Source organism: Hylobates moloch, unplaced genomic scaffold, assembly GCF_009828535.3.
Source record: "Hylobates moloch isolate HMO894 unplaced genomic scaffold, HMol_V3 SCAFFOLD_14, whole genome shotgun sequence".
In the NCBI taxonomy this organism is placed as follows: Eukaryota; Metazoa; Chordata; class Mammalia; order Primates; family Hylobatidae; genus Hylobates; species Hylobates moloch.
This window is the reverse complement of record NW_026652289.1, coordinates 73463668-73480326: the sequence shown is the minus strand read 5'-3', so window position 1 is coordinate 73480326 and position 16659 is coordinate 73463668. Positions and strand designations below refer to the sequence as shown.

Below are 16659 nucleotides of genomic sequence, written 5' to 3'. Positions count from 1 at the left end.
TTTTTTGAGACAGAGTTTCACTCTTGTTGCCCAGGCTGCAGTGCAATGGCACAATCTTGGCTCACTGCAACCTCGCCTCCGGGTTCAAGCAATTCTCCTGCCTCAGCCTCCCTAGCAGCTGGGATTACAGGCACCCGCCACCATGCCAGCTAATTTTTGTATTTTAGTAGAGCTGGGGTTTCACTATGTTGGCCAAGCTGGTCTTGAACTCCTGACCTTGGGTGATGCACCTGCCTCAGCCTCCCAAAGTCCTGGGATTACAGATGTAAGACACCGCGCCTGCCTATTTTTTATTTTTTATTTTTATTTTTTGAGATGGAGTCTCGCCGTATCGCCCAGGCTGGAGGGCAGTAGCACAATCTCAGCTCACTGCAACCTCCGCCTCCTGGGTTCAAGCAATTCACATGCCTCACACCCCTGGGTAGATGGGATTACAGGCACCCACCACCATGCCTGGCTAGTTTATCTATTTTTAGTAGAGACAGGGTTTCACTATGTTGGCCAGTCTGGTCTTGAACTCCTGACTTCAGGCAATCCACCAGCCTTGGCCTCCCAAAGTGCTGGGATTACAGGCATGAGCCACCACCCCTGGCTCAAACAGATTTCTAACCCACATTCATACTAGCATTATTCACAATAGTCAAAAGCTGGAAACAACCAAAATATTCATCAACAGATGAATGGATAAACAAAATGTGGTATATACATAAAATGGAATATTATTCAACCTTAAAAAGGAAGGAAACTCTGACACATGCTACAACATGGCTGAACCTTGAAAGCATGATGTTAATTAAGTGAAATAAGCCTGACACAAAAGGACAAATATTGCATTATTCCATTTATATGAGGTTCATAGAAGAGTCAAATTCATATAGAGAAAGAAAGTAGAAGAGTGGTTCACAGGAGCTGGGGGGAGGAGGGAACGGGGAGTCACTGTTTGTTGAGTACAGAGTTTCAGATTGAAATGATGGAAGAGTTCTAGAGATGGATGGTGGTGATGGCTGCACAACAATGTAAGTGTACTTAATGCCAGTGAATCCTTTAATCAGAAAGGATTAAAGTGGTAAGTAGTAAATTTTGTGTTAAATATATTGTTTATCACAATGTTGTAGGAAATATCAGGAGGACTGATGTGGCTAGAGCACACTCAGCAAAGGGGAGAGTGGTGGCAGGTAACCCGCAGGACAGGCAGTAAGGGCCGTGTGGGCCAGGGGAAGGACTTCAGATTTCATTCTAAGACTGGGAGAAGCCACTGGGAGTTGTGACCAGAGGTGACAAAATCTGATTTACATTCTAAAGGCTCACTCTGGCTGCTGTGTGAAGAGGATCAAGAACAGAAATAGGAAAAGGATTAGAAGGTCACTGCAGTCACTCAGGTAATTCCTGAGATTACTTTGGAATCTCTCTTGAAGGTTTGCAAACAGCGTTAACTCAGGACTTAACCCTTCATTCTGGCAGCCGCGGTGCCCCGCCTTGTGAGTGTGTGTGTAAGAATTTGGCGCTCGCTGGCTGGGCGTGGTGGCTCAGGCCTGTAATCCCAGCACTTTGGGAGGCCGAGGCGGGCGGATCACGAGGTCAGGAGATAGAGACCATCCTGGCTAACACGGTGAAACCCCGTGTCTACTAAAAATACAAAAAAAAATTGGCTGTGGTGGTGTGGTGGCGGGCGCCTGTAGTCCCAGCTACTCGGGAGGCTGAGGCAGGAGAATGGTGTGCACCCGGGAGGCAGAGCTTGCAGTGAGCCGAGATCGTGCCACTGCACTCCAACCTGAGCGACAGAGCGAGACTCCGTCTCAAAAAAAAAAAAAAGAATTTGGCGCTCGCTGCTTCAGGCTCTAGCAGGAGACTGATCCTCTCCCTAGGGGCACTTCCACCGGAAACCCAGGTCCTCAACTTAAGGCTTTCCCACAGAAAAAAAAACCACACCATGCCCTGCCTGTCTCCTCTAGGGCTGGATGGGGAACAAGGAGAATGGCTGATTGTTAAATCCCCATGAAAGGTGGTGTTTAGCCCACTTCTGACCTGCTAGGTTTGTTGTGATATGAAGGAAGAACATTTGCAGAAAGGCTAGTTCCGTGTACAGAAAGGCAGAGTTGAACTTGTCCCTAACTTGAACACGGATGAGCAGATTTTTCTGTAAAGGGCCTGAGCTGAGAGTAAAAATTTTAGGGAGCTACATATGGTCTTTGTTGTATATTCTTCTTTGTTGTTTTGTGTTTGTTTCTGTTGCTGGATCATATTGCTTCTATATTTAATTATCATATGAATCATATGGTAATTGTTGGGTCATATGGTAATTCTGTGTTTAATTTTTTGAGGAATCACCATACCATCTTAACAGTATCTGCACCACCAGCAATGCACAGGACTCCAATTTCTCTGCATCCTCACCAACATTTATTTCTCTCTCTCTCTCTTTTTACTTTTTATTTTTAGAGACAAGGTCTCGCTCTGTCATCCAGGCTGGAGTGCAGTGGCACAATCATAGCGCACTGTAGCCTGGAACTCCTGGGCTCAAGCAATCCTCCCATCTTAGCCTCTCCATGAGCCATCACACCAGGGTTTTTTTGTTGTTGTTGCTATTTTTTTTTTGTCTTCATAATAGCTATCATAATGGGTGTGAAGTGGTATCACAACATGTTTTTGTTTGTTTGTTTGTTTTTTGAGATGGAGTCTTGCTCCATCACCCAGGGTGGAGTGCAGTGGCCCGATCTCGGCTCACTGCAACCTCCGCCTCCTGGGTTCCAGCAATTCTCCTGCCTCCTGAGTAGATGAGACTACAGGCACCTGCCACTACGCCCGGCTAATTTTTGTATTTTTAGTAGAGACGGGGTTTCACCATGTTGGCCAGGCTGGTCTTGAACTACTGACCTCAGGTGATCCACCTGCCTCGGCCTCCCAAAGTGCTGGGATTACAGGCGTGTGCCACCGCACCTGGCCTCAACATGGTTTTGATCTGCATTTACCTAATGACTAGTGAAGTTGAGCATCTTTTCATGTGCTTATTGACCATTTGTACATCTTCTTTGGAGAAGTGTCTATTGAGATTCTTTGCCTTTTTTTTTTTTTTAATTTTTTTATAGACAGAGTTTCACTCTGTCACCCAGGCTGGAGCACGGTGGCATGATCAGAGCTCACTGTAACTTCAAACTCCTGGCTTGCCCATTTTTTTTTTTTTTTTTTTTTGAGACGGAATCTCGCTCTGTTGCCCAGGCTGGAGTGCAGTCGCACAATCTTGGCTCACTGCAAGCTCTGCCTCTCGGGTTCACACTATTCTCCTGCCTCAGTCTCTCCGAGTAGCTGGGACTACAGGCGCCCGCCACCACGCCTGGCTAATTTTTTGTATTTTTAGTAGAGACGGGGTTTCACCGTGGTCTCGATCTCCTGACCTCATGATCCGCCCGCCTCGGCCTCCCAAAGTGCTGGGATTACAAGCGTGAGCCACCGCGCCCAGCCTGGCTTGCCCATTTTTTAACTGAGTTGTTTGTTTTTTGGTTGTTGAGCTGTGTTTTTTTTTTCTACAATCATTTAAACATGTAAAAACCATTCTTAGCATATAAGCCATTAAAAAAAAAAAAAGGTCAGCTGGGCGCGGTGGCTCACGCCTGTAATCCCAGCACTGTGGGAGGCCGAGGTGGGCAGATCACGAGGTCAGGAGTTCAAGACCAGCCAGGCCAAGATAGTGAAACCACATCTCTACTAAAAATATAAAAATTAGCCAGGAGTGGTGGCGGGTGCCTGTAATCTCGGCTACTCCGGAGACTGAAGCAGAGAATTGCTTGAACCCGGGAGGCAGAGGTTGTAGTGAGCCGAGATTGCACCACCATGCTCCAGCCTGGGCAACAGCGAGACTCCGTCTCAAAAAAAAAAAAAAAAAAAGGTCATGGGCCATTTGCCCCCTCAAACTGTAGTTTGCCCTACTCCTTCATTTTACATTTGGGGAAAGTCAGGCCCCGAGAGAGGCAGTGACTGCCCTTGGTCTCCTGATTCTCAAGTAAAGTCGTTGCAGTGGTCTCTTTAGCTACTACTTCATTCATTCAACAAATACTTATTGAGAACCTACTATGTTCCAGTCACCAGGTAAGGAGCTGCTACAGAAGAGCATGAATCATATCTGGTCCTCAGAAGTAGGAGTGCAGAGGGGATTAAGGCATGAGACAAATAATCACTCAGATAAATACATAATTGCAAACTGAAATAAGTGCTAGAAAAAAGAAAAACCAGCTGCCATGAAACAGAATATAGGCAAGGCTTCTCTGAGGATGCCATTTCGACTGAGTTCTGAAGGACAAGTAAAAGCAACTCAGATTAGCAGAAGGGGAGGAAGAGCATTCCTGGCAGAGGAAAATGTATGAATGAGCTAAGAAATTCTGTTGAGTATTGGCTGCGTGCGGTGGCTCACGCCTGTAATCCCAGCACTTTGGGAGGCCGAGGTGGGTGGATCACGAGGTCAGGAGATCAAGACCGTCCTGTGAATGGTGAAACCCTGTCTCTACTAAAAATACAAAAAATTAGCTGGGCGTGGTGGCGGGCGCCTGTAGTCCCAGCTACTCAGGAGGCTGAGATGGGAGAATGGCGTGAACCTGGGAGGCAGAGCTTGCAGCCACTGCACTCCGGCCTGGGTGACACAGCAAGACTCCGTCTCAAAAAAAAAAAAAAAAAAAAAGAAAAGAAAAGAAAGGAAATTCTATTGAGTATTTTATTAGAAGTGCTAAATAGGGTTTTCAGGGAGTAGCAAGATCATTCCATTATCTGTGAGGAGAATTGGAGAGGCCCAATAGATCAGAATGGAATAGGCTGAAAGCAGAAACAAGTTGGCAGGCTCCTCTAAACATTCAGCTGAGTGGATGGGGGCCTGGGCTGGAGCAGTGGTGGTAGAGATCGAGAGGGTGAACAGGTTTGGGGATTATTTGGGAAGCTGACTCATCAGGACCCGGTGATGTTCTAGATGGCAGGAGTGAGAGGATAGGGAGGTACTGAGAATGACTCCAGGTTCCTAGCTTGAATGGATGGATGGTGGTGCCACAAGATGGGGAAATCCAAGGAAGGAGCAGGTTTGGAGAGAGAATTGAAAGAGTTCAATTTTTTTTTTTTGAGACAGATTCTAGCCCCGTCACCCAGGCTGGAGTGCAGTGGCTTGATCTCAGCTCACTGCAACCTCCGCCTCCCAGGTTCAAGCGATTCTCCTGCCTCAGCCTCCCAGTAGCTGGGACTACAGGCACATGCCACCGCGTCTGGCTAATTTTTATATTTTTAGTAGAGATGGAATTTCACCCTGTTGGCCAGGCTGGTCTAAAACTCCTGACCTCAGGTGATCTGCCTGCCTGGGCCTCCCAAAGTGCTGGGATTACAGACATGAGCCACTGCACCTGGCCAATTTTTGGATGTAGTAAGATTTAGACCGCTGTGAAACATCCAAATGGAGGGATCAAACAGGCAGATAGATACACGGATTTGAGAGTCAGAGAAGTAGTCTAAACACAAGTTAAATTTGGTGGTGGTGCTCATCACTACCACTGAACCGCGCTGGACAGGGCCAGGGAGCCTTAGTAGAAGGAGCAGAGGCCTGAGCTGGACATCAGGGCATCAGGGTTCTAGTCCCAATTCTGCCACTAACCACCTTCTCTGAGCTGCAGTTTCACCATCAGTGACACAGGGAGCTTGGCCTCTATCAGGGCTTCTTTGACTTTTGGATTAAAATTCCCTCCTCTGGCCGGGCGTGGTAGCTCATGCCTATAACCCCAACACTTTTCAGAGGCCAAGGCGGGAGGACTGCTTGAACCCAGGAGTTCAAGACCAACCTGGCCAACGTGGTGGAACCCAATCTCTACAAAAATACAAAAATTAGCCAGGCATGGCGGTGTACACCTGTGGTCCCAGCTACTTTTGAGGCTGAGGTGGGAGGATTGCTTGAGCCCATGAGGCAGAGTTTGCAGTGAGCAGTAATCATGCCACTGACTCCAGCATGGGTAACAGAGAGAGACCCTGTGTAAAAAAATAAAAATAAAAATAAAAAAGAAAAGAAAAGAAAAAAAGTCCTCTTCTCCTCCAGAATAAATACAAAAAAAAAAAAAAAAACACACATGATTTTCAGAGGTTCCTTCACCCAGTTCCTAGACCCTTTCTGTAGAGGTCAAATTGAGAACTCCTAGGCTATTTGGACAACCAGTTTAGGAGTTCTTCCTTGTATACACTTTAAATATTTGTTTGTCCTCTAGGTTGCCCTATGACAGGTATTAAACCATGGTGTGAGGACACCAGGGCCTAGGTCTCTCTTGCTTTCTACCAAAAAGTGTGTTGCCATGAAGCTAGCCAGCGTATCCAAAGTGTAAATGGGAGTAAGTGCTAGAAAGGAGAATGGCTGCTACGAAAAGAAAAATAGGTAAGGCCTCTTTGAGGGTGCCACCTACTTACGCTCCAACATAGACTGTACGTATTAATATATACATTTGCTTTCTTGGAATGCCCTGCCTCCATCTGCACATGTCCAAACTCTGCCCATTCTTCAAGGCCCCAAATACCTTCTCTACTTCCTTTATTCCTTCTCTCAAACTAAAAGCAATCTCAGCCTACACTGAACATCCACAGCACTTTGTACCCCTCTTAAGGAACTTACCATGTCTCCCTTGGATGCATGAATCTTGCCTCCCCTATTAAAAGGCAGGAGCAGCACCTGTTACCCTTTATAGAGCAGCTTCACACATATCCCTCGTCTCATCTGAGTTAGAACTGGATCCCAGCCACCACTGCCCAGCTCAGACCTTGGTCTCTTGCCTAGACACCAGCCCCACCTGACCCGCTAGTGGCAGCTCTTCCATTCCTCCCACCCCCACCCATTTTCATTATGCACTCTAGTGTTGAATTTTCTTTTCTTTTTTCTTTTCTTTTCTCTTTTCTTTTTCAAGAGAGGCAGGGTCTCACCGGTCATCCAGGCTGGAATACAGTGTCAAAATCATAGCTCACTGCAACTTCCCAGGCTCAAGTGATCCTCCCACCTCAGCCTCCCATGTAACGGGGACTACAGGCGTATAACACCCTGCCCAGCTTTTTTTTTTAATATATAGAGAGACAGGGTCTCACTATGTTTCCCAGGCTGGTCTCAAACTCCTGGCCTCAAGCGTTCCTTCCACCTTGACCTCCCAAAGTGCTGGGATTGCAGGTGTGAGCCATCACACTCAGTCAAATACTTTCTTTAAAATCCAATTATGGGCAGGGCACAGTGGCTCACGCCTGCAATCCCAGCACTCTGGGAGACCAAGGCAGAAGGATCGCTTGAACCCAGGAGTTTGAGACCAGCCTGGGCAATATAGCTGGAGCCCATCTCTGGAAAAAAAAGAAAGCAAAAACAAACAGAAAACAAATTAGCCAGGCATGATGATGCACACTTGCAATCCCAACTACATGGGAGGCTGAGGTGGGATCACTTGAGCCCAGGAAGTCGAGGCTGCAGTGAGCTGTGATTGTGCCACTGCATTCCAGCCTGAATGAGAGTGAGATCTTTTCTCAAAAAATAGACATAAAAATAAAAAAAAAAATCTGATTATGTAACTTCTCTAATTAATAGAGAATGGCTTCCAACTGACTTCCTCAGGAGTTCTCAACTTCAGGGTTAGACACTCTAGATTTCAACTGGGTGTGGTGGCTCACGCCTATAATCCCAGCACTTTGGGAGGCCAAGGCCAGCGGATCACTTGAGGTCAGGAGTTCAAGACCAGCCTGACCAACATGGTGAAATCCTGTCTCTGATAAAAACACAAAAATTAGCTGGGCATGGTGGCACATGCCTGTAGTCCCAGCTGCTCAGGAGGCTGAGGCAGGAGAATTCCCTGAACCTGGGAGGCAGAGGTTGCAGTGAGCCAAGATTGCACCACTGCACTCCAGCCTAGACAAGAGAGTGAGACTCCATCTCAAAAAAAAAATTAGCTGGGCGTGGTGGTGCATGCCTGTAGTCCCAGCTACTTGGGAGGCTGAGGCAGGAAAATCGCTTGAACCTGGAAGGCAGAAGTTGCAGTTAGCTGAGATTGCGCCACTGCACTCCAGCCTGGGCGACAGAGCGAGACTCTGTCTCAAAAAATAATAATAAGCCGGGCGTGGTGGCTCACGCTTGTAATCCCAGCACTTTGGGAGGCTGAGGTGGGCGGATCACGAGGTCAGGAGATCGAGACCACGGTGAAACCCTATCTCTACTAAAAATAAAAATTATTAGCCGGGCATGGTGGTGGGCGCCTGTAGTCCCAGCTACTCGGAGAGGCTGAGGCAGGATAATGGCGTGAACCCGAAAGGCGGAGCTTGCAGTAAGCCGAGATAGCGCCACTGCACTCCAGCCTGGGCGACAGAGCGAGACTCCATCTCAAAAATAATAAAAATAATAATAATAATAAAGAATTTTAAAAATAATAATTTGCAAACATACAGCACTTAGAATACTATCCAGAAAAAGAAATACTGTCTAGGATATAGTAAGCATTATACAGGTGTTAGGAATTATTAATCCTAAAATATCGAAACATGAGAGAGGTGGAGCAGATGCTTTTGATGCTTCGTAGACATCTTATAGCCATTTCTGATTTCAACTGCGGCTTCAGGGGACAGATTTGTGCAGGTTGACGGCATTTCTCAAGGGCCCTCTGGGTCTCTCTGATTTTCTGCCCCAGAGCTTCCTTTTCTCAAAAGCTCACTCACCCCATGACCAGGGCAGCCCAGAAGTAATGGGACATTAGTGGGCGCTAATTTTCTTTTTTCCCTTCTTTTTTTTTTTGAGACAGAGTCTCGCTCTGTCGCCCAGGCTGTAGTGCAGTGGCGCAATCTCAGCTCACTGCAACCTCCGCCTCCCGGGTTCCAGCGATTCTCCTGCCTCAGACTCCCAAGTAGCTGGGACTACAGGTGCGCGCCACCACGCCCGGCTAATTTTTGTATTTTTAGTAGAGACAGGGTTTCACCATATTGGTCAGGCTGGTCTCGAACTCCTGACCACGTGATCCGCCCGCCTCGGCCTCCCAAAGTGCGGGGATTACAGGCCTGAGCCACCGCGCCTGGCCTAATTTTCTTTCTTTCTTTTTTTGAGAGTCTTGCTCTGTCGCCCAGGATGGAGTGCAGTGGCGCGATCTCGGCTCAGTTGGGCACTAACTTTCATTTGATGAACGCCTCTCCTTCGTATATTGTTACAACTACCACCATGATCCAGGGGAAGATAACAGAAATCCTAAATCCAGCTTGATCAGTGTTTCACTCCCTGGCATCTTTATCACCACCTAAGGTAGCATGGAACTCTATACCATCTGCCTTAACCTTCTGATCCTCCTGCTTTTAGCCCACTAACTAGCACATGCTGAGAAGGGCATCAGCTACTTGAAAAGAGTCAATGGGCTTGAGTGGAAAAGAAAATAGAGACAGCAGGGTCATCGGTCACATTGGCAAGGGAGCATGAAAAGGGAATGGAGAGGCTTTGAGATCTGACTTTTCTTTCGTCCTAGGCTCTCAGTGGAAGAATTAAATCAGCCTGCAGAAGAGACTGAAATGAGGCACCTCTTGTCACAGTCAAGGCAGAAGCGGAAACGGAGGCCGAGACTGCGCAGGCGCAGAGGAGGCTAGCGTTCCCTTGCTGTCTCACCCCGCGGCCTCTAGCAGACAGGGGCCACGGGGAGAGCACAGCCACCCGGCGCGAAGAGCCCTCTGTGCCCCGCTTCCTCTTGAGGCCCTCGGACCGTCCAGGAAATGTCTGGGAGCCCGCCTGCGGAGGGCATAGCGCCGACCCTCGCTCCCCGCCCAGGACTCGAATGAACCTGGAGAGCGGATGCCAGCCGGGACCGAGGCGCTAGGACAGGAAGGGCCGCCAGACCTCTCAGGATCAGCCTTCCTCGCCACCGTTCTCACCTCTTTGTCCGCTGCCTTCTCCTCAATGCCTAGCAGCGCGTACAGGTCCATCTGTAAGAGCTCCTTGGTCACTGCCATAGTTCCGGCCTGACGGATTCGTACTACAACTCCCAAGAGTCTAAGCGCGCGTGAGGACTGCCGGCTCCGAGCGGCGCCTAGCCCTCTGGGAATTGTGTTCTGGGTCAGGCTTGACTGACTCTGAGGGAGGCCGGCAGTCGTGAATTAACTACGACTCCCAGCAGCCCCCATTGCCGCCGCTGCAGTACGCTGGCTGCAGGAGAGGGTCCGGATTCCCTGTAGGATTTGTAGGTCGCGGCGGGACGGTGCCAGTGGGCGTGTGGGGTGGGGTGGGGTGGGGTGGGGCGGGGCAGGGAAGGAAAGGGCGGAGCTGGGGTGAGGGTCCAAGGGGCCCAGGACTTGGCCGGCGTGATCTCAGCTCTGCAGACCCTGCGGTGCTGGGAGCCACCATGGAGAGTAGGTGCTACGGCTGCGCTGTCAAGTTCACCCTCTTCAAGAAGGAGGCGAGTCTTCCCTCCCCGAGGGCTGCAGGGCCAGGGAGGAGAGGAGGGAAAAGCGCGGGACTTAAGGTCCAAAGACTTGGTCTTACGGCTCCTTTCCAGCTGTGTGGTTTTGATGAAGTCATTGATCCTCAGTTTCCATTTCTGTAGAATGGGGCTAACATTCCCTCGCTTTCAGGGTTTACGTGAGGGTCCAGTGAAGTGCTTTAGGTGAGAGTTCCCTAAGAACTGTAAAGCGCGCTGCAGTCATTTTTGCAAAGCTACTCTTTTCTGTCGACCCAGTGTAGCATCTGGCGGTTTTCTTCTCTCCACCCTGCTCCTCCGAAGCGCGGTCTCGAAATAGGGATAATCACGGTTGGCATCAAGATTAAGTAAAATAATGTGTGTAAATTGTGAGGAATAAATCACATGATGAATGTTAAGTACTGGGTTTAGTGCCTGGCACATAGTAAGTACTTAATAAATGGAAGCTATTGTTAGCCCATCCTGAGCCAAGCCTCCCTCCATCTCTGCAAGAGCAGAGGAGGCATCGGCTCTGCCCTATCTCTCTGATTCTCCTTTGTGGAAGAGTCAGTGGCCTGAAATACTGGGCTTTATCTATCTGTCTTCTACATCCCCGGGTCAGGGAATTGAAGACAGGGTAGAAAGCATGGGAATTTTGTATAAACCTTCATTTGGCTTGAATAAGGTACCGGAAACCGAGGAATTGCTTTACTCTCCACTCCTAGGCCTTAGGGGCCCCACTCCTCTTCCTCCTCCCAGCAGCTGGTCATAACTTCAGTGACTTCTCTCTGTGTGTGCTTGGAGAGTCCCTGGGAGCAGCCTGCAGGGGCGGGTGAGAGGTGGATCTCCCACTTCATGTTTCTTGTAGTACGGCTGTAAGAATTGTGGCAGGGCCTTCTGTTCAGGCTGCCTAAGCTTCAGTGCAGCAGTGCCTCGGACTGGGAACACCCAACAGAAAGTCTGCAAGCAATGCCACGAGGTCCTGACCAGGTAAGAGGCAGGCATGGGTGAAAGTTCAGCCAAGTATGGCAGTGGGCATCTGGCCAGCCCTCACAGCTTTGTACTCTGTGGCGAGAGTCAGCCGAGGAAGTGTTTGGAGGCGGGGCACTGCCTGGTGGGATGGCAGGATTTATAACACTAGATTTCTTCTCTGTAGAGGGTCTTCTGCCAATGCCTCCAAGTGGTCACCACCTCAGAACTATAAGAAGTAAGTGCTGAAGAGAAAAAGACAAAGAGGTTGGGGAAAGGATAAGGGAGCCATAGGGAAAGACCCTCCCCCCATCTTCTAGATGAAATGAGCACAGACAGGAGAATGCTCTCCTCTCCGGCTCCTGACTGCCCTCTTGGGCTGGTAAAGCAGCTCTTCAGCCCTCTCTCCAGGACAGGCACTTGGTAGAGCTTGTCCTTTCAGCTGGACCCTCTGGCTGGTCAGCCAGGTTGGGCCGCAGGGTGACATGAGTGAGGGGCACAGCAGATCGCCCATTGGAGGCCTCCCTAGGTGCCCAGAAATGATTTGATTTGAATGGGGAACAGTGAGTGGGTGCCTTCACTCTTCCCCTCTGCCTTCTTCAAGAGCCTCTATCTCATATCCTGCCAGGCGTGTGGCAGCCTTAGAAGCCAAGCAGAAGCCCGGCACTTCCCAGAGCCAGGGACTGACCCGACAAGACCAGATGATTGCCGAGCGCCTAGCACGACTCCGCCAGGAGAACAAGCCCAGTGAGCAGGGGCAGATGGGGTTGCCTAGAGGACACAGTCCAGGGCTTCTGGGACTGAGATGCCTCTGGCCCTTACAAGGCTCCTCCCATGCCAATTGCAGAGTTAGTCCCCTCACAGGCAGAGATAGAGGCACGGCTGGCTGCGCTAAAGGATGAACGTCAGGGTTCCATCCCTTCCACCCAGGAAATGGAGGCACGACTTGCGGCGTTACAGGGCAGAGTTCTACCTTCTCAAACCCCCCAGCCGGTGAGTATTATGGCTTAGGAGAGAAGTGGGGGTGCTAGGGGGAGGACCCAGCAGAAGCCCAGATACAGGTATTGGAGTGGTACAAAAGTAATTGCGGTTTTTGTCATTACTTTTAATTGCCTCAGTTACTTTTGCACGAATCTTTGTACTTTATGTACTTTGCAGGAGTTGGCAAAGCCTCCCACCCCTACCTCCTGATCCTCAGGCCTGCTACCAGACCCGGGGACCAGGGACAAACAGCACGATTGGGTAGGGCAGGAAAAAGTGGCCCCTCAGTCCTGTTGAGGACTACCAGACCTACTTGATTATGTGGGCCCTGGATCCTTCTCCTTTCCCTGGGCTTTGAGAACTACTTAGCATCCATCCCTGATCTAGACTGCTTCTGGGCTACCCCTGCTCTCCACTGAGGTTTCCTCGTCTGTGCAGGCACATCACACACCAGACACCAGGACCCAAGCCCAGCAGACACAGGATCTGCTAACGCAGCTGGCAGCTGAGGTGGCTATCGATGAAAGCTGGAAAGGAGGAGGTCCAGGTAACCCCTCCACTTGGCTCCCTAGGAATCTGCCCCACCTCTTTCCCTAGACTGGAGAGGCTCTGCTGTCCACCCTCTGGGAGATGAATATAAATCAGAGAGTGATCAACATTATAAGAGTTACCATTCATTGAGTGCTTACTCCAAAGGGAGCCAGTGTAAGCCTAGTGTTTAAGTGCACGGGCTTTAGAATCAGACAGTGATTCCCATTTCTACCACGTATTAGCTATGTGATGCTGGACAAGTTACTTGACCTAAGTCTCACTTTCCTCATATGTAAAATGAAGGTATGTATGGAAAAACCTACCTCACAGGGAAATCATGAGGAGTAAATGAGATAATCCAATAAGTGCTTGGGAACATATCTGACTCAGAGTGAGTACTCAGTGAATATTCTCTGCAATCATGATGTTGATAAGGAGGAAGAAACTATTTAGTAGCATCAGCCACATCTCAATGCTCAGTAGCCATATGGGCTTCATGGCTACTATCTTGGACAGCACAGATATAGAACATGATATGGAATGTTTCCATCATCATAGGACATTCTGTTGGACAGTGCTGTTTGATCAGAGCAGTGTTTTTCAACAAAGGATGATTTTGCCCCCCAGGCTACTTGTGGCAACATTTAGAGACTTTTTGGTTGTCACAACCCAGAGGATATTACTGGCACCTACAGGATAGAAGCCAGGATGCTACTAAATCTACTATGTCACAGGACAGCACATCACGATGAAGAATTACCCGGTCCAAAGTGTCAAGCGAACTAAGATTGAGAAATCCTGCTTTAGAGGCGCAATCTCATTGAATATCCTCAATAATCTTATGATGCCAGGTGTGGTGGCTCATGCCTGTAATCCTAAGCACTTAAGGAGGCAGAGGCAGGAGGGAGGATAGCTTGAGCCGGGGAATTTAAGACCTGCTTGGGCAACATAGCAAGACCCTGTTTAAAAAAAAATCTTATAAGGTATATACTATTCTTTTTTATAAATGAGGAAGTAGGCCTGGCGAGCCTGAGGAACTTGACCAAGATCACACAGTTATTAAGCTGCAGAGATGAGACTTAAATCTAAAGCTGTGATTTTAAACCTCTTGCTCTGAAACACTAAACTGAAGGTGACTGTGTCGGAGCCACACCTAATCTGGTAAAATTCTTCCTGCCCAGTGATATACAAGCTCTTAGCTTCCTTCATTGCCCTCTCTGTGCTAATCCCAGGAAATGCTAATTCCTGCCCTGAAAGGCAAAGAGATCGGCTGAACCTGGGCCTCATCATGTCTTGATCCTTTAGGGCAGTGATTCTCAAACCATAGGACGCCCACCCTTAGGGCAGAATGTTAAAATATCAGGTAGATGGGGATGGATGTGGTTGGAAAAGATATGGCTAAAATTACTAGTTTTTTACATTTGGAAAAATGGAGGAATACTGATTTTATTTGTAACAGAAACCATAGGCGCTAGTGCTGAGCAAAAAGCTGATGATCTGTGATTAGAAAGGGTTGAGAAAAGCCAGGCGTGATGGCTCACGCCTGTAATCCCAGCACTTTGGGAGGCCGAGGCGGGTGGATCACGAGGTCAGGAGTTGGAGACCAGCCTGACCAACATGTTGAAACGCCGTCTCTACTAAAAATACAAAAATTAGCTGGGCATGGTGGCACGTGCCTGTAATCCCAGCTACTTAGGAGGCTGAGGCAGGAGAATCACTTGAATCCAGGAGACAGAGGTTGCAGTGAGCTGAGATCGCGCCACTGCACTCCAGCCTGGGTGACAGAACGAGACTCCGTCTCAAAAAAAAAAAAAAGAGAAAATTATTAAAGAAAGGGTTGAGAAATGGGCTCATTGGCCTCTGAGGAGAGATATTGGGATGTCTCTGCCTCCCTGATGGCATTACCCTTTCCAGCTGCCTCTCTCCAGAATGACCTCAACCAGGGTGGCCCAGGGAGCACTAATTCCAAGAGGCAGGCCAGCTGGTCCTTGGAGGAGGAGAAGAGCAGACTGCTGGCTGAGGCAGCACTTGAGTTGCGGGAGGAGAACACGAGGCAGGAACGGATTCTGGCCCTGGCCAAGCGACTAGCCGTGCTGCGGGGACAGGACCCCGAGAGAGGTGAAGGCTGGGGAGCAACTGCTCACTGGTATCCCTTGGTCAAGGCCTTCCTAGCAGGGCTGAGTCAGGTGCTGGGGGTATTTGTGCCCAGAGATCTGCTGAGCCCAGCCCAGAGCCACAAGGAAGGTGGTAGAGCAAAGCAGTGGGTGAGGAGTCAGGGGCAGCCATGAGGGCAGGGGACCTTCAGTCCATTCAGGGGCTGAGGCTTCCGCTCTGGCCCCCAACCTAGCCCCCAGGCCTGCTTCAGTGATGGCCCAGCCCTGCAGGGCTGGGGCAGGCAGGGACAGGTCATCAGGGTGGCTGAAAAGGCTTCTCAGCTCTGGAATAAGTGCCCCTGGGAACCGAACCAGTTCTGGGAGGCAGGAGGGCAGCCACTTGTGAAATCTCTCACCCTCACTCCCCCTTCCCCTGTTCCCATCTCTCCCTCTTCAAGTGACCCTCCAGGACTATCGCCTCCCAGACAGTGATGACGACGAGGATGAGGAGACAGCCATCCAGAGAGTCCTGCAGCAGGTGGGCCTGGCTTACCCACCCGCCACCCCTTGTCCCATCTCCGCCTCATTGCCCTACCTCCACTCTGGGGCTGGGTGGACAGTAACTGTGAAGCTCCTGTTCTCTTTGGGTCCCCGCTGTCCCTGTGACCCAGACCTGCCCACTGGTCCCTGGAGATAGGGAATCAGAAGCCACAGGCCACAAGTAAAGAAAAAGATGAGTTTGAGAAGCTAAGTCCACAGTGCACAGAAATACTGGGAGTTGGAGGGCCTGGGCCTGAAGCAGGGGAGTGGTACCTCTTCATCCTGTCCATAGCTCACTGAAGAAGCTGCCCTGGATGAGGCAAGTGGCTTTAACATCCCTGCAGAGCAGGCTTCTCGACCCTGGACCCAACCCTGCAGGGCAGAGCCCGAGGTGAGAAAAGCCCCAGATGCAGACCCCCAGGCCGCCCCCAGCCTTGCTTCCTGCCTGGCTGACTGCTCCCACAGCAGCTCCCACACACCACTGGGTACCTTACTTCCTCCATTCCTCTCTGGTCCCTGAAGGCCCAGGATGTGGACCCCAGGCCTGAGGCTGAGGAAGAAGAGCTCCCCTGGTGCTGCATCTGCAATGAGGATGCCACCCTACGCTGCGCTGGCTGTGATGGGGACCTCTTCTGTGCCCGCTGCTTCCGGTGGGTGCAGGTGGAATGTTCTGTGGGAGAGCTCAAGGGCTGCCTGGATCCCTGACTTGTATCCCTTTGTTCCACAGAGAGGGCCATGATGCCTTTGAGCTTAAAGAGCACCAGACATCTGCCTACTCTCCTCCGCGTGCAGGCCAAGAGCACTGAAGACACCGTGGTCCTCCCGGAAGGGCAGTCCCACAGGCAGCGGCACCCATTTCTGGGCCCAGCCACAGGATGTCCGATGGGAGAGCTTGTCTGGCTCTGCTGATGATGGATAGGCCTCTTCCTGAGCCTTGGTGTCCCTGGAATGAGGAAAGATTCTCCATTCGAGAGGATGATTGGGAGGGAAGAAGTCGGGGCCCTCCTATTAGAAGCCCAGACTGGAAGTGAGAGGCATGATGGGGAGAGACCAGACTGAATCTACGGGTAAGCTCTGTAACCTGGCTCTAGGGCACAGGGCCCTCCCCTGGCACTTAGTGGATCTAATAAAGTATGTTGATTCATTGG

General features: G+C 50.0%; 2 protein-coding genes across 2 annotated transcripts in view; one reads left to right on the top strand and one right to left on the bottom strand.

Moving 5' to 3' along the window:
• DNAJC17 (DnaJ heat shock protein family (Hsp40) member C17) overlaps positions 1 to 9986 on the bottom strand; it is a 39186-nt gene extending 29200 nt beyond the window's left edge. Inside the window, exon 1 of the mRNA XM_032174127.2 lies at positions 9877 to 9986. Within this exon, the coding sequence (XP_032030018.1) occupies positions 9877 to 9954 (78 nt within the window). The 5' untranslated portion in view covers positions 9955 to 9986. The remainder of the gene's footprint in view (positions 1 to 9876) is intronic.
• Positions 9987 to 10084: 98 nt separating this feature from the next.
• On the top strand, positions 10085 to 16659 carry ZFYVE19 (zinc finger FYVE-type containing 19). The gene is made up of 11 exons (XM_032174125.2): positions 10085 to 10397; positions 11266 to 11387; positions 11554 to 11604; positions 11995 to 12113; positions 12214 to 12359; positions 12786 to 12894; positions 14793 to 14996; positions 15430 to 15509; positions 15804 to 15902; positions 16034 to 16161; positions 16239 to 16659. Exons 1-11 carry the CDS (start codon positions 10344 to 10346, stop codon positions 16315 to 16317), a joined length of 1191 nt encoding a protein of 396 aa, XP_032030016.1. The 5' UTR covers positions 10085 to 10343; the 3' UTR covers positions 16318 to 16659.